Source organism: Nymphalis io, chromosome 29, assembly GCF_905147045.1.
Source record: "Nymphalis io chromosome 29, ilAglIoxx1.1, whole genome shotgun sequence".
NCBI classification, from domain to species: Eukaryota; Metazoa; Arthropoda; class Insecta; order Lepidoptera; family Nymphalidae; genus Nymphalis; species Nymphalis io.
In genome coordinates this window covers 5,669,923-5,688,328 of record NC_065916.1, presented here as the reverse complement: position 1 = coordinate 5,688,328, position 18,406 = coordinate 5,669,923, and the positions used below count along the sequence as shown (strand labels likewise).

Genomic DNA, 18,406 nt, shown 5'->3' with positions numbered 1-18,406 from the left:
TTTCTGAGTAGGTACTATATACTTATTAGATATCATTACACCGGAGAGTGAGCCAGTACAAGGATGAGTGAGCCAGTGTAACTTTAGGCACAACAGACATTACATCTTAGTTCACAAGATTAGTGGCGGTTTGACTATCTAAAGTATAATTAGTATTTCTCCCAGTGCCATGTCTATGCGGAGGTGACCACCTACCATTAGATAACTCACTTGCTAGTCTAACTACCTATTTTAAATAAAAACATAATTACTATATGTCTGTATATAAAAAGATGCTCTTTATTTTATTAACATATATAATATATTGACTTACTTGTTGGTCTAGTGGCTTAATGTAAGGCCGCAGACCCGGAGGTCCTGGGTTCAATTCCCAGGTCAGGCCAATAAAAAGCTATGGGTTTTTCTGGCAGAAAATTCTCAGTAGCAGTGCGGAGTCTGGAAGTTCCTGCGCCTGAACTCTTACGTTCGTGACGAATTGCCGTCCCATCGGGTTATGAGAGCTAAGGAAAAGAGAGTGCAACTCTGTTTGCGCACACACTTGTGCACTATAATATCTCCTGCGCATTTAGCTAATCTTTCTTGAGATTGGCTGCCGTGGCCGAAATCGGTCTGGAGGACATTAATATATAAAATATTATCTTCTATGATCTGCAGCTGGAACCAAAGTTGATCAAACATATAATAGGCGCTGCGATCGATCTCGGCTACCGCGCCATAGACACCGCATTCATCTACGGAAACGAGAAACTAATAGGCGAGGCGATACAGGCTAAAATAAACGACGGAACTGTAAGACGGTAAGTTGTCTGTGGTTTCATTCTAATAGAATTTTCAAAGTACTATTATGTGCATTTGTATTATACAAACTTTTGTCACATCAATGCAGACAACATAGTTTCCTTTTGTGAGGATACGGGGAAAACCCTAAAAATAAACCTTAGTTTTAAAGGCGTGGCTTAAATTACGTGTAACTTTTAGATGTATCTTTGAGATTTTACACTCAGAATTCACTCTACTCCACCACGCTGCTCAAATATCTCAAATGGGATGTTTCCGTATAATTTACTTTCAAATTAAGCACATGAAAATTCATTGGTGCTTGTCCGGGTGTCGAACTCGGCATCAGCGGTTAAGATTCCCGTCTTCTAACTAATTGGTCATCATGGCTCGATAAATTAAAATTTATATAATTAGATTGATTTTTAATTCGATTAAATTCTCAGGCATATCTAATGTTTACTATAGCATATATATACTTACCATCGTCCACTGCTGGATGACAGCCTCTCCCATAGAACGCCAACCATCCAGATCTAGGCAGCCCGCATCCATCCCGGACCTGCCAAATTTTATTTATTTTCATATGTCGGTCCATCTTGTCACAGGGCGTTCTACACTACGTTTGCCTAAGCATGTATATATATATCAGCTTACCGCCGTCCACTGCTGGACGAAAGCCTCCCCTATAGAACGCCAACCATCCCGATCTTGGGCAGCCCGCATCCATCCCGTACCTGCCACCTTTTTGAAATAGTCGGTCCAACTTGTCACAGGGCGTCCTACACTACGTTTGCCTAAGCATGGTCTCCACTGTAACACGTGTCGTCTCCATCGGCTATCAATGCGTCTGGAGACATGACCAGCCCACTTCCACTTCAGGGTGCTAGCTCGTTATATATATATATATATATATATATGCTTGCTATAATATGTAATTGTTTGTTTCTCAGTGACGAGTTGTACATAATGGCCAAGCTGTGGAGTACGTTTCATCGGCATGACCTGGTGTTGAAGGCCTGCAAGCAGTCCTTGGAAATAATGGGGTTGGAGTACTTCGACCTTTACTTAATACACAATCCTATGTCGCTTAAGGTGAGTTTCGTATTAAAAGGAAAAAAGTTGCCATTATCAATTAATCGAAGTAAACTGCTGGATATTATGCACCAATATACTGTTCACGTATTGCACACGCAGCCCTGAGGCGGAATGTTAATGCTATCTTTTGAAAGACTTCAAGATAAAATCATAGACAATTTTTATTACTTTTTATAGTTTTGACATATTCCTAACAACAAATAATTGATTACAGGAGGGTGACAACCCTTTACCAAAAATCGCGAATGTTCTCCAATACTCCGAGCACGATTACCTCGATGCCTGGTACGGTATCGAGGACCTGATACAACAGGGTTTCGTGAAAAGCGGGGGAGTGAGCAACTTTAACTCTGTGCAAGTTGAGAAAGTTTTGGACAAGGGGAAGATTAAGCCAGTTATAAATCAGGTCAGTAATGCTAAATAAGATTTGCTGAAGACAATAATAGGTAATGGTCCAAAGGAATTAGGAATTACACCATCGAAACGCCTATATGTGGCAGAGATCGTAATGGAAGCCCTGTCTGCCAGGAGAAACTTGAATGGTGAAGCTTCCCGAGTACCTGCGCAGTATTCATATAGGAATCTACGAACAGTACAATGAGTACAATTAATCCGATGAGATGTCGGTTAACACTGCCAACTTCATAACTAAAATCTAGTTCTATCTCCTGTGTAGATAGCAAGTCCACGAAAGATGGATAATTAAACATTAATAATTTAATCCACAGGTCGAAAGTCATCCATACTTGACACAACAACGCTTGGACGAATTCTGTACGACTCGCAATGTCAAGCTAAGCTGCTTCGGTGTGTTGGGCTCTAAGGGGATACCATTGGAACTGAAGAGTGATTTACCACCAGTTATAGATGATCCTTTAGTTAAGGTCATGTCTGCGGGATTGGGGATCAAGCCAAGCCAGCTGCTTATAGCGTAAGTCTGTGATGGATAAGTTTTATTTGAGTAATGTTTTAGTACGCAAGGTGGTGACTCCCTTTCATCTTGCTATTGCGCCATATGCGCTCTGCCTCCATTGCCACCAAGCGAATAATATAAGGATTATTCACTTCCAATGTCACCAGACCAGCGAGAAACCCAGATATTCCTATATCCTCCTATCTTCAGATCAAAGGCCGTTGAGTCCTAATCCCCTTCCCATCCTTCACATTTATTTATATGAGAACCTCCGCCTGGTGCTACCGACACGACATCGTAAATATACAATATACGCTGCTTGAATTATTACGAATTTACAATTACAAATTATTAATATCGTTAATTATATATATTACAGATATCAAAAACAAGCGGGCCGCAATGTAGTCGTTAAATCAACTAGCGCTACTCACTTGTGGGATAATTTACAAGCGCTGAACTTGAAACTGGATGAGTCCAATATTACGGCGCTTAACGCCCTCAACAGGAACAAGCGTACATTCACATTTGTGGGGTGAGTTTATCATAAGTTATACCAATACCAATCGATGGAGATTATTAAGCGTAAAAATTAAAAATGATTTTGTATTTAAAACGTTTTTATCCGTCTATACTCATTAATATTCATTTAACGATCAGCAAAGGAATTAATGGTTTATTTAAAGAACATAGATTATAGTCCTTCGAATCGGATTAATGGTCCTAATTTAAAACTGATATAAAAATATTACGATTCTACTAACAAATTGTCGCAATCGAATCGGAACAGTTGCCGTTTTCCTATTCTTTAATTTAAAATTAAAAGAGAATGACCAAAAATGTAAGGACCCTGGTCCAAATAAAGAGACTTATGTAATAAATTGTCTAACTAGTGAGTCATTATAACCAGACCGCAACAAAAAGTATGCAGTCAGTAAAAACTGAGTTATAACTGAATGAACTCATGTTTTTCGCCTTTTTATGAGAAAAATATCGTTAATATAATTTAAAAAAGTTAAGCTATTTTTTTTAATATAATCATAACTTTTTACTTATAGCTTTTTTTTGTCTCGTAGTTAAAGTAACTCTTTCTTTAATGGATTATAAGTCAACACTCGTTAGTGATGGATATTAGAACCATTTTTGGCCATTCTCCTTTATTAGTAAGGACTGTTTTTGCTATGAAATAATTCAATGTGTTGTCAACATTAATATAAAAAAAACTTCTTTATAACGTTTTTTATATCTCAATGGTTGTCAATGAGATGCCAAGGATAGAATCTCTAAAAGGCCAAATCTCTTGGGTCCTTACATTTTTGGCCATTCTCCTTTATTAGTAAGGACTGTTTTTGCTATGAAATAATTCAATGTGTTGTCAACATTAATATAAAAAAAACTTCTTTATAACGTTTTTTATATCTCAATGGTTGTCAATGAGATGCCAAGGATAGAATCTCTAAAAGGCCAAATCTCTTGGGCTTGTATATTACAAGCTACTTTCGGTAATCAATATAATATAATAATATATAACTGAAATAGTCATATATATTGCTTAAAATAAATATATTAAGTATTTTTTAATGTAAAAATATTGTTTTTTTTTTTCAGAATGGGAGAGACTCACAAGAACTATCCTTTTAATATACCTTTTTAATTATTAATAGTTCTTGACAAAAGTGACGAGCCGAATTCGAGCCATTTTTTACGTCATTTTGACATTTTTTTTTCTAGTTTAAGTTCATTTTTCTCTATAGAAGATAAGATAGAATAAGATGATACGATATTTCAATTGAAATATTTTTTTGTAGTAACTTTTTGTCGTATTTTTAGTAATATTTACTCGTTAATGGAAGAGAGCGAATTCTGATGAACAAAATGTCTTAAAAGTGTGTGACTTGACTAACCACCTATGTTATTTTCATAAGCAATTTGTAGTAGAATTCAAAGTAAAAAAGTACGTTTGTCATGACGTCTTTAGTTTAGTAGTAATTGTGTAAAATTCCATTATTTCGGAATATATTTTATAAATGACAAAAAGCGCATTACGCGCTTTTGAATTGCATTTTGACATTTTACTTTTTTATAATTATGTTTTTTTAATCCATTTACCGAGTTCGATGAATTATGCATTATTCCATAACAATTTTTTTTAATATTAAGTATTTTGATAAATGATTATTGATAATTTGTGAAACTTTTGACACATTAGCCAAATGTGTGATTAGGAATAATTTTGTGTACTTAGTTTTAATTCCAGTATTATTTTTAATGTACTCAATGGAATGAATAATAATTCCTAGTGTAAGTTAATTTTTTATTTTTGATCATGTATTTGATTCCCATACTTTTCTATTAATTTGCTATTAATTAAAATGTAATTGAGGAATTAAATGATAATTTTAATTAATTTATTTTATTTTATTGAAGTGACACTCATCTTGCTCATTAACAATACAAGCATGTCTTATCGTGTTTAAAATCGCATCATATATATATGATGAATTACCTTTGAACATGTTTTTCAAAGATAATTCATAATATATATATTCAACCATTGGACGATTAATAGTTACATAATCCGCGCGATCAGATTGGGATACAACCTTTTGGTACTGAGACGCGCAGTACCAGCGGTAGCTTTGGCAAACTCGTGTTGATGATTTGCGAGTCAAAATATTTGAATAATAAATACTTTAAAAAAATTATATATAAAATATATATAACATTGGTACTTGTCTGGTAGTAATGATTTTTGCTTGTGACTTGCTACAGTATTACTAGTTCAGTAATATTAAACAGCAAGATTTGTAAAATGTTTAAATATAAACTATTATAAATATTTGATTCCGTTGAACATAACAATCGCATATAATAAAAATCATATTAATCTTTTCCATATTATCGTTCAGAAACTCTTTACAAACGCTCGTTTGAGAACTTAATTTCGACTTACAAGGACGCACAGATTACATATATAAATGTACAAATAACACAAAATTTTTGCTATACTTTAATAAAAATATTTTTTTATAGTTACGAATCTATTATGAATTTTATGAGAATCTTTCAAGCGTTAATAAAAAAAATGTCACTAATACTTTTGTGATAATAAAACAACTAATCAATACATACAATTTATTTAAAAATTAATTAAAATTAAAAATAAACGGCCTTACTTATATTAGCGGGCGATTAATTAAACAATGCTGTCTTTTTTTTTCAAATGTCAATTCAATAATGACAGAAAGAGAGAAATCAGTAGTCAGGCCGTAAAACAAACATTATTAAGTCATCCTGCAACATTTAACATTATTTATACAATACTTAGTACTCATACACACAATAAATTCTCTCTCTTTCACACACATAATACATTTAATGGAGAGAAAAGGACAAAACAATCATATCAAACATTTTAATCAAACATAACAATTTTCTTTCATGACTTACTTCGGGAAATGATTGTCACTCTCTTTTACTCGGATTATTTACAGGAGAGACAAGAACAAAACATATTTTACGTTTATTTTCTCATGCATATCAGATGTTCTTCATGTAACTGGTTCGGTTTTGATAGGGGTTTCTTTAGTAATCCTGAAATAGTAATTACAATTAAATTATAAATTTAACATCATAGCTCTCTGTACACGGAAACTGAGAGTTCGAGCGTGATGACTATGTATTGTTTACTGGTGGTAGGGCTTTGTGCAAGCTCGTCTGGGTAGGTACCACCCACTCATCAGATATTCTACCGCTAAAAAGCTTGTACTTGGTATTGTTGTGTTCCGGATTAAAGGGTGAATGAGCCAGTGTAATTACAGGCACAAGGGACATAACATCTTAGTTCCCAAGGTTGATGGCGCATTGGGGATATAAGCGATGGTTAACATTTCTTACAATGCCAATGTCTATTGGCGTTGGTGTCCACTTACCATCAATGGCCCATATGCTCGTCCGCCTACCTATTCAATAAAAATAAAAAGTCCGTTGATGTGTGTGTCAGCGTACTCCAGCGCACACGTTTACACATCAATTCTCGTGACAAAGGGGACTGAAGGATATGCAGGCGGCGGAAAACTAAGCTCGAATGAAATGAGTTGTGATACCTTCCGCCCGCACCTCCCTCACTCCCCGTAGTCGTCATACCCCGCACCTCATCACACACAGATGATAAAATAAGATTAACTTACTCGGTATATTTGTAACGGGTTTCTGTAAACTTTTAACGGAAGATTTCGAACTGTCTTGTTCCACCGCCATATTGGATTGTGGTTTTCCTGAAAATATTCTCTTTATATAATAATATATACAGGGTTACAGGGTAATATGTCACGATCCTTTTAAAGGGTTATAGTTCAGGACAATAGCTATCAAATGACCCCCAAAATGCTTATGCAAAAGTGTATCGTTTTCGAGTTATTAATTTTTTAATATTTTTTTTATTTAAAGGATGTTTAAGATTCTAAAATTCAATAAAAAAAAATCAACGTATTTTCCCTATTTTTTTTGTATTTCTTGCTAGGGTACATCCTAGTTAATAATAACCAGTTATAAAACAAAAACAATCTTCAAGCATTTTTAAATTACAGATCCAAAACTGTACAACTTTTCGATGTTTAATTTTGATTCTTTAAGTTACTCGCAATTTTTTTTGTAAAAATCACTATGGCTCTTATCGTGCGGATCATTTTAAAAACATCTGCGTTTCCTTAGCTATCCATCGGTACATAAAAAGTACAGTAACAATCATAAACTCAGGAGAAAATTAGATAACAAAGAGACCAGGTAGGAAATTCTAAGAAATGCTATTGTTAAGAAATTAAATCTGGATCAAAGACAAAAGGACCTCAATGCAAAGTAGTTAAAGATTATTTTTAATAGGGGTAATAGGTAAAAAAGGAGAGATAAACCAGAGCTGTCATTGCAATTTTGAATTTAAATCAAAAACAAAATACTTAATCTTTTTAGTTACTCCATACTTTCGAAATTACACTGTTTATTATTCATAATTCGTGTTCAAAATGAGATCCCCTATTTCGTATACAAATACGCATTCTTTTTCTTAATTCACTTTTTACTACAACACTACTCAAGCTATGTCGAATAGAATTTGCAGCATTCATTATTCTTGTTTTGAGTTCTTCAATTGTTTGTACTGGTGAAACAACATAAACCAGGCTTTTCATATGCCCCCAGACATAATAGTCCATCGGAGTCAAATCTGGACTTCTTGCTGGCCATGGGATTGGTCCTCCTCTGCCAATCCATCTATTACGATAATTGCTGTCTAGCCACTGTCTTACGGACATTCGAAAGTGTGCGGGGCAACCATCATGCTGGAATATCATTCTCTGCCTAAGTTTCAGCGAAACATTTTCGAGTAACTCATGCAGGATTTCTCTAAGCAAGCTTTCATAACTTTCACCATTTAAGTTATCAGGTAGGAAATGTGGCCCAATAAGATTATCATTGATAATCCCCATCCAGACGTTTACCGAGAAACGTCTTTGGGAACCGCTTAATCGCTTTTTGTGAGGGTTTCCCTGTTCTTTTTGAGACCAATATCGAATATTGTGGTAGTTAGTAATACCATCTTTGTCAAACTTTGACTCGTCTGTCCATAAAATTTTTCTCAAAAAATTGGGATTTTCTGCATCACAGTGTAGCATAAATCGGCAAAAATCTAAACGTCTTGCAGGATCTCCTTCTTCAATCACGTGTACGGGTGTGTAATGATAGGGATACAATCCAGCCGCGTGGACAGTAAACCAGACTCTCCATTGAGATACGCCCAGTCGGTTTGCCACAATATTGGTGGAAACTGTAGGGTCCTCTCGAAAATGACGAATAATTACATCTTCTTCATCTGGAGAACGGACACGAGGGCGTCCGGAATCAGATTGTCTCCTTTGCACGCGACCAGTTTCTCTAATTCGACGATACACACCAATAAAGACACTATTGTCAGGTGTCCGGCGATCCGGAAATCGACGATTATACTCATGACGAGCAGCTACGGCGTCACCGTTACAATATCCATAGCAAAATAAGATGTCAGCGTATTCCTCATTAGAGTACGGACGACGAGAAGAATTTTGTTCTGCAGCCATAATAGTCCTTTTTACGCGCCAAGTTATCATAAACACAAATCACAAATTCCTTTTAGCTAGCCGAGTCACGAAGTTGTAAGAAACAGAGTTCAGTAAACGAACGGGTTTTTTCAAAAATTTAAGAGATCAATATTCACTAAAGCGCGTCCACACTATACGAGCAGTGCAAGTACAGTGAGTATTATGTACCCCGACAAGGTTTTATTACTCTTATTCCTAAAAGAAATGAGATAAAAGGAAATTAGAAAAAATGACGGTAAATTCAAAGGAATTGATAATAGTATTCCACAAACAGCTCTGGTTTATCTCTCCTTTTTTACCTATTACCCCTATTAAAAATAATCTTTAACTACTTTGCATTGAGGTCCTTTTGTCTTTGATCCAGATTTAATTTCTTAACAATAGCATTTCTTAGAATTTCCTACCTGGTCTCTTTGTTATCTAATTTTCTCCTGAGTTTATGATTGTTACTGTACTTTTTATGTACCGATGGATAGCTAAGGAAACGCAGATGTTTTTAAAATGATCCGCACGATAAGAGCCATAGTGATTTTTACAAAAAGATTGCGAGTAACTTAAAGAATCAAACTTAAAAATCGAAAAGTTGTACAGCTTTGGATCTGTAATTTAAAAATGCTTGAAGATTGTTTTTGTTTTATAACTGGTTATTATTAACTAGGATGTACCCTAGCAAGAAATACAAAAAAAAATAGGGAAAATACGTTGATTTTTTTTTATTGAATTTTAGAATCTTAAACATCCTTTAAATAAAAAAAATATTAAAAAATTAATAACTCGAAAACGATACACTTTTGCATAAGCATTTTGGGGGTCATTTGATAGCTATTGTCCTGAACTATAACCCTTTAAAAGGATCGTGACATATTACCCTGTAACCCTGTATAAAAATGAATGTCACTATAGCGGTTTATAGCATGTTATAATTATAAAGTTTAAATATTCAAATAACAAGTCGGTTTGGAGTACAATAACAAGCATACATGCTATTGATGATATAATAATACAAGTAAAACCCGACATACATTTTGACTTGACTAATTTTTAATTCAAATGTTACTTACTCGGACTAATCCTTAACGGATTCTTCTTAATATTTTCAGAAGACGGTCTCTTTTGGGGTATCTTTGAGTTCGTATCAACTGTTTTTCCACTAACAATCTTATTTATCTTGTTTATAGCTTTACTTTTATTATTTAAGCTAATTTTATTATTTATTTTTTCATTGACATTTTTATTTGTAACAATTTTGTTTTTAGAAAAACGTTCTGCTAAATTTTTTTCTTTCTTTTTCTCTGCACTTCGGTTAGGATTTAAGTTTTCTGCTTCATTATTTGATTTAGTGACGTCATTTGTTTGTGAATATTTTGTTTTATCTGTATTTACTTTTTTGATATGTTTCGATTTATCAACTGTATTCATGGACTCTGTTTCTGTTAATTTAGCTTTCTTAACCTGTAAGCCATCTTGAGTTTTCGATTTTAGTGACGTCATTTGTTTGTGAATATTTTGTTTTATCTGTATTTACTTTTTTGATATGTTTCGATTTATCAACTGTATTCATGGACTCTGTTTCTGTTAATTTAGCTTTCTTAACCTGTAAGCCATCTTGAGTTTTCGATTTTGTTTTAAGAGTTTTAATTTTATCAACAGCCTTCTTATTAACATCAGAAATACCATCTTTTTTGTTAGCTGTTTCAATATTTTTATCTGTGGCAACTTTCTTAGTTTTATTACTGTTGTTTTTATCTGTGTTATCATTTTTATTAGCGTTTTTTGTACTAGCAACATTGACGTTTGACTTTTTACTATCAGCGACCATTTTTGCTTCTTTCTTAGCATTAGATGAATTACTTTTCGATATGAGAACTTCATTAGATGTTTTCGAACCTGCATTTACAGGATTACCTTCTACTTTATCCTTCGATGCATTATCATCAATTTCAATATCATTTAATTGCAAATCATTTGTTTTCTTAGCTTTTGTAACATTTAATTCTATTGCATTAACTTTATTAGGTGGTTTAAGTTTAGTTTTCGAAGTTGAAGCTTTAATAGTATCATCATTATTATCTGTTTTTCCTCTTTTAACGCTCGCTTCATTCTCATTTTCACTTGGACGTTTCTTATCTTTTGCATTAGCGACCGTATTCTCTTTGCCTTTAGGTTTATTTTTCTTCGGTGGATATTTCGGTAGAGCCATCATTTCGCTGTCTTTAGACTTACCAGCTGGAACTTCTGGTTCCTCGTCAAGCGTCTGCCGTCTCTCTCTGAGGCTCTGCGCTTCGAAGCTCTGGTGTAATTCTTGGGTTGGCTTCTCTGCTTCGAGACATGTATTTATTATCTTCGCCATGAGGAGCGTTCGCTCGTCCGTGTCGATCGCTGGATCTGAGAGCTGTTTGTGTGTTTGCGCTATTATTTTTATGTATGATTCATCTGTAAAACGAGTGAAAATATTTGTTGGTATTCTATTTTTAAATTAGAATTCCATATTAAAATAATTTTGGTTCTGCAAGTAAGGTGAAGGCGAGTCCCGAATATAAGCTAGCGCTATGGGTTTTACTAAAAACCAATCCAATTATTTTCATTAAAACAAAAATTTAAGACCTCTGAAGAATTAAAATTCTCCCATTGGTAGAATTTTTCACAGGTGCATTTGGGTATGTCACATCATAAAACGTACCGTGATATAATAAGCTAACAACATTGATGAGATAAGACAATAGACAAGAGAGAGAGAAAGAGGATGAGAGAGATATAGAGACAGCATGACTTGGTATTGTGTGGTGCCTGAGCCAGTGTAATAAAATGCACAAGGGACATAACATCTTAATGTAAGCGTTGGTTAACATTTCTTACACTGCCAATATCTATAGGCGGTAGTGACCACTTAATATTAGGTGGCCCACGCGCGTCGACCTACCTTTTCTATAAAAAAAGAGTACTTTCCTTTTACTTTATATATTCTAAAAACGTACCCCTATATTCCACATCAAACTTAAGTCGATGATGAAAATGAGCAATCGGAGACCATTTGTTCTTTAACGTCCATGATACTTCTAGAATATTCGCATACTTCAACATGTATCCACCATCGGCCTGAAATAAAATAAAAAAATAATGTTAATGTCCCACCGCTCGACAAAGACTTACTATGGAATTGTATATATTATTTTGTAACGCTTAAGTGCAGACATATATCATTGTAAATATGTTTGAAAGTCTAAAAGCTATATGCCCCACTTATATCTCGATCCCCTTGGAAGGCCTCTTACATTATAACGCCATGAAGTTATAATGAAATCTTATTCCAGGACAATGGAAACTGAGGGGTAATTAGAATAATAATAATATTTATTGAAAAAGTTTTTATAAATACATTCAGAGAAACCCTGGCACCCTAAACTAGGAGACTTCTTTTTATAGAATAGGAAGGCGTACAACGAGCATATGGGCCACCTGATGGTAAGCGGTCACTACCGCCCATAGACATTGGCATTGTAAGAAATGTCAACCATCGCTTACATAGCCAATGCGCCACCAAACTTGGGAACTAAGATTTTATGTCTCTTGTGACTGTAATTACACTGGCTCACTCACCATTCAAACCGGAACACAACAATAACAAGTACTGCTGTTTTGCGGTAGAATATCTGATGAGTGGGTGTTACCTACCCAGACGAGCTTGCACAAAGCTCTACCACCAGTAAATAATTATTGCTTTATGACATTTTTGTAGGATACGCAGAAAATAATTTCAAATTATTTTTGTCTGACCTAATACTTTAAGTCCTAAATTGTTACAGTAAGCTAACCATCGGCTCCATGTAGAGTGAATCCGCGTACCTCTCTGCGAGTCGAGCCAGCGAACATCGTCAGGAGCGATGAGCACGCGCATAGTTACGGAGCACCTGCAACAGTTTGGGTTACTTTAAGCATAAAGGAATACCGTTAATTATATATACTAATAAATGACAATATAGTCCGATTTATTGCGTTCAATCTGCGCATTTCTTTTGGAACTATTTTGTGAATTCAATTAACGTATTGAAGACTTCTCTGTCAACTTGAGTGCTTTTAGAATCAACTCTCTTGTAATGTCAAGCCACAATATAATCTGACTTTTCTAAAACATAAAGCTCACATTAAAGATCACATAACTAATTGACGGAATGCAACTTTTTTTATCATATTTTTATGGACATTTATTGCTTCGTTAGTCTAGTTACTACCGCATAAGGTTATGGATCTCGAGATCCTACGTTCAATCCAGGGTAAATAAAATGTCATTGTGTCTTTAGAGAAACCCTCGGTAGCAGCTCGAAATTGGGAACAGGCCGGTGTTTTCACTCTTGACTTGAAAAGTTCCGAAAGCCTTCGTTCAGCGCTCGAACTGTCGCCGTTCGTGTCGGTATGCCGTCCTATCGGATTATGAGAGTGCATCTGTGTTTGCGCACAACACTTGCGCACAGAAATTGGTCAGGACACCATCACATGAACCTAGAGTACTTGGATTAGAGTGTATTTTAAATCAATTTGAAAAATTACCTCAACAGCATCGCTCGGTGTGGTCACCGCTGATAGCACAGACTTGGCCAGTTCTCGTTTGTGTGCCAACTTCACGGGACACGGACACGTTTCAGTTTCTGTAGGACACGGGTGCGAATAGACGGTTCTGAAATAGCAAACATCAGAATTACAAATCGAAGATAAATAATTTTTGTTCGCTGGTGAATAAATGATAGTAATGCCGAGATGGCCCAGTGGTAAGAATTATAATAATAATAATAATAATAATAACCCCCCCGGGGATCACCTTGCCGTAGTGGGGGGGCTTACGGGTAGCTGATACTGGTTCTTGTGGTCCTATCATCTTGACCAATACACATTTACACATAGCCATATACATCTTGGCAAACACCTACCCAAACTAACGATCCCAAACCCGACCCAATCTTGTCATTGGAGATTAACATGGAACGCAGTAATAAAAGATATAGATTACGGTCGCTGCCCGGGGATCGCTAGGACGCATCTGGAGCCGACGCTGAATCTCACAGCATGTGATCCGTTGGCGATGGGGGACTAAACAGGTGGGTTCCCCTCGAAGAATATGTTACAACCGACCAATCACCTTCACCTTCATCTACTTCACTTTCAAATCATTCACTTTCTCTAAACTTTCCATCACCTTCTTCAACTGCAACCTTTTTCGAGTCACCCAGCTCTTCATCACCATCACGATGTTCATCCCATATTTCAATGCCAACAGCTGTTGCGCAGGAGGCATGTGCCATCAATGCTGCGTCCAGTGCTGGTACTTCTCGTGTGCGAAATAAATGGTCTCAGGATATGAACCGCTTTATATGGCATACATATTTACTAATTACTAAATGCGAAACAACACAAATGAATAATTATTTACAACTATTGCACGAGCAGTTTAATCAGAAATTCCTCAATATGCAAGTATCGCGACAACGTGCAGGAGATCAACGACGTGCTATTCTCAGGCGCAAATTACTATCACAGGACGTTTTAGATGAGATAAGAAATCAAGTGTCAGATAAAATACAGACAGAGGGAGAAATAATAGATTTTCCACTCAGACAATCTTCCCAGTCCGAACACCTATCCTCACAAATAAACTTGTTCATACGTCCTCTCAAGCTTAGAACGGGTAGCGACATCTCGGGTACGAGATACACAACTACACACCTCACACCAAACAACGTCATACCTTTCATGGGCCACGATTGGTTAAATTTAAATATTCTACCCGTACCCCTTCTCCTCGATGTCTGTACATTCGCTTAAGACATTACATGCAATTCGAATTGAGAACCTAACGCATGTTTTATTTTCAACACCTTCGAAACTCATCATCATCATCTTGGGTTATTCAACCCCTCACCGCTACCGCTACATTTTGGACCTTCGAGCCACATTTTGTTCTTTTCGCCACATAATTGAACAAAGTCGACGAGAAGTGCACGTGGCGGTTCGAGAAGAAAACGCAAAAGTGGCACATATCTGGACGAGTTTCGAAGAAATAAGCTGCCTAACAGACAAACGGAGGCTAAGCGCACACAGGAACTGAAGTTTTGTTGGAGCTTCATCGAAATTTTTTTTTTTTATAGAATAGGAGGGTGGACGAGCGTATGGGCCACCTGATGGTAAGTGGTCACCAAACGCCCTTAGACATTGGCATTGTAAGAAATGTCAACCATCGCTTATAGCCAATGCGCCACCAACCTTGAGAAATAAGATTTTATTTCCCTTGTGCCTGTAATTACACTGGCTCACTCACCCTTCAAACCGGAACACGACAATATCAAGTATTGCTGTTTTGCGGTAGAATATCTGATGAGTGGGTGGTACCTACCCAGACGAGCTTGCACAAAGCCCTACCACCAGTAAAAGTTACATGCAATACGTGGGTCCATTCCTTACTCTTTTCCATCACCTCCTAGGTTCTCTTGGTGCTACTATTGTGTCTGTGCTCTCAATTTCAGTGAATAGCTCCATCGTGTTCCGGAAATAACGCGATTTCCAGTCAATTAGAAGTCTGGTGACGTTGCTAGCATCAGAACGGCGGGATTGATTGATGATCATCAAACCGTGAGTACTTCTCTTTTCACTGACCACCAAAATGCGTATTGTATCCGCTAAATCCCGCGGCAAATTTCCTATATTGCTAAGTGTAGAAAGTAGTGAGTTAGTTCGTGATTTAGTTAGGAAACGTGGCATTATTGAGGGTAGGCTTACCAAATTTAATAATTATTTAGAGCCGTTATAGGATGGTCAATATTTTACTAATCAAAAACGCATCGATTTAAAATTAAGAATCAAGGATTTAGTTTTTTTTCTGAATTTCACGACATTCTAATTGAAATAGAAGAAAGGATTTCTGATAGTGAGATGAACAATTAAATCAGCGAGAACTTTTTGAATATAATTATTATAGTTTAATATCAGGTGCTGAATTTATGCTTAATACTGATGAGGTTAATGACCGCTCCTTGTTATGTCATAGTCATAATAATAATCACTCTCCTAAACTACCTACCGTCTCCATGCCTACGTTTGATAGATTGTATGAGCACTGGCTGGAGTTCAGAGACTCGTGTATCTCGCTCGTTCATAATTCTAAAGATATTTCTAACATTCAAAAGTTCCATTATCTCCCTAAAAGGTAACGCAGTCATACATTCCATAGAATTTTTAACTGACAATTATCAAGTTGCATGGGACTTGTTGCGTTACCGTTATAATAATTACACTTTTAATTCACAATCATGTCAAAGCTTTGTTTACCGCATTAACTTAAGCGTTACCATCTTTGATCAGAACCTTAATCGACACAATTTTAAAAAAAATAACGCGCTCTTAGGATCCCAGGTGAGCCAACAGACACTAAGGATACTTTGATTATTTTTATTATGGTGTCGAAGCTAGATAAAGTAACTGAAAGCGAATGGGAGACTCATAAATGCACATTGTCCCCGAACCCGATTGATAACAATTCTAAGCGATTAACTGTATATGATTTAATTAATTTCCTTCGTAACCGAGCGGACACGCTGGAGGCATTGCAACGTTTAAATAGTAAAGACGCACAAAACACTTACAATTAAAAACAACACAACTCTCGCAGCATGTTACACTGTAATGTTTCCAGCGGGCCGAGTAAAACGACGACAACTGCGACCCGCTAAGTTAATCAAATCGTCCACTGTACACTTGCAAAAAGTTTATCGATAGTAATCTAGAATTAAAGCTTAAACTTGTACGCGAGAATAACTTATGTGAGAATTGTTTACAATCGGGATACTCGGTAAGCAACTATAGGTTTGTTCGTGTAGACGCTGTAGTAAAAAACATAACTCATTATTACGTAATAATAACGCTAATAGTTCAGTCGCATACCATTCTACAACGAACACTGAGTTGTCGACTGCGGCTGCGAGTGATGCGCATGCGCCTTCCCCCGCGCACCGACCACCTCGGAATCCGCCCTTCCCATCCAAGTAAACAAGGCACACATGCAAGCGTTATCTATTAAATCTAAAAATGTGCAGTTCGTATTATTGTCAAGAGCGATAATTGAGGTAGGTACCGATGTACACGGTACATATAAAAAAACGAGCGCTTCTTGATAATGGAAGCCAGCGCTGTTTCATCTCTAGAGCAATTTCAAAATATAACTGTACCCTTCTGTAAAAAAAATATTTTATTTGTAATGTTGTTTTTTATTACAAACTTTACCATAATGTATTAGGGAATATAGTTTATTATAGAGAAAAATAAGAAGGAACGCGGAATCCGAGGTATTTTCTCTAAAAAAAACAAAAAAAAAACGACGGCGTAATTGTTTCCGTTGTTCGACAATATTTAAAAGCAAAATTTAAAAAAAAATTGAAACTAATAAGCCTTTTTTAAATTTAACTAAACTATTAATCCGTATTATCACTTGATAAATAAAAGAAAATAGCCGTAGCTTCAAGGATTTACACAAAATAAGTGTGTTTTATTCAGTTTTGTGACTTTCGCTTTTAAATTTGTTATTTTTTAATTTTACTCGGTAAATATAATATTTCACTTGATGTGGGTAGTTTTTTCGAAAAGTAATATATTTACTGGATACATAATAAACGGGCCGCACGGAATTAAATCGTAAGAACTCGTAGATTTCATAGATTTAACTTCATAATTTTGAAGGGACACACACAGTGACAAAATGGACGTCTTAAAAGAAAAGGTTGTATTCACATGACTTCAAAATTGCCTAAATGTGTACCTATTGTAACATACATTTTGCTTTCCGACTTAGAAACGAAACGTTAAGTTTATGGCGTATAATGCCAGTAGGTCATTTTTTTATACTTTTATTCTCTTTTCCAAGTTTGTATCCGACTATGTTTTTAGTTTTAGAATTGTAGCTGTAGCCTGATAAATTCGAAAAGCATCGGGCCTTACAACATTTACATTTTTTTTGCTTGAAAATAAGGAACATCAGTACTAGTGTAATAATACCTACTATTTCACATCAAAAAACAAATTATTTTAATGATAATGATTAAGAAATTAAAAAGTTTGATCATATTTTCTGATGCACATATTATATATATTGATAAAATTTTGTAACAGTAGACATTTATTTGGTTTGGTCGGGTGCAATATGAACTAAACCTGATGCATTCCGACCTGTTGTGACCTGCTGTTCCGTTAAATGTGACCGTAGAATAAGTCACAAAACGGAAGTCACATAATGCTACCCTCTTGTAGTTTTAAATTGTTTAACAATTACCTATCCTACTTAAGTTTATTAACTTTTTGATATCAAATATTACAGATATTTTGCAACATGTCAACAAAAACAATTATTATAATTTATAATAGTAAAACTTGGTCACATACATAAGGAACGAAATTGAAACACAGAATATTTCAACACTGCGTCCGCGCTGGCCATAAGTTAATTTGAAAA

The 18,406-nt window shown here is 35.5% G+C and overlaps 2 protein-coding genes across 17 annotated transcripts in view; one reads left to right on the top strand and one right to left on the bottom strand.

Annotated features, from left to right (window-relative positions):
- Positions 1-18,406, top strand: part of LOC126779440 (uncharacterized protein PF3D7_1120600-like) — a 124,355-nt gene that overhangs the window by 25,123 nt on the left and 80,826 nt on the right. For 6 of the 16 annotated variants that reach the window (XM_050503374.1, XM_050503375.1, XM_050503376.1 and 3 more), the window contains exons 9-12: positions 655-797; positions 1,731-1,872; positions 2,090-2,281; positions 2,604-2,806. In XM_050503374.1, the coding sequence (XP_050359331.1) occupies positions 655-797; positions 1,731-1,872; positions 2,090-2,281; positions 2,604-2,806 (680 nt within the window). Of the gene's footprint in view, positions 1-654; positions 798-1,730; positions 1,873-2,089; positions 2,282-2,603; positions 2,807-3,167; positions 3,324-4,396; positions 5,122-18,406 lie in introns of those variants that run through there. The other 10 variants (XM_050503380.1, XM_050503382.1, XM_050503379.1 and 7 more) reach the window with 5 other exon arrangements.
- The window catches only part of LOC126779589 (hybrid signal transduction histidine kinase M-like), a 132,909-nt gene continuing 120,468 nt past the window's right edge, over positions 5,966-18,406 (bottom strand). The window contains exon 4 of the transcript XR_007670371.1: positions 5,966-6,082. The gene's annotated coding sequence lies outside the window, so the exon portion shown is untranslated. The remainder of the gene's footprint in view (positions 6,083-18,406) is intronic.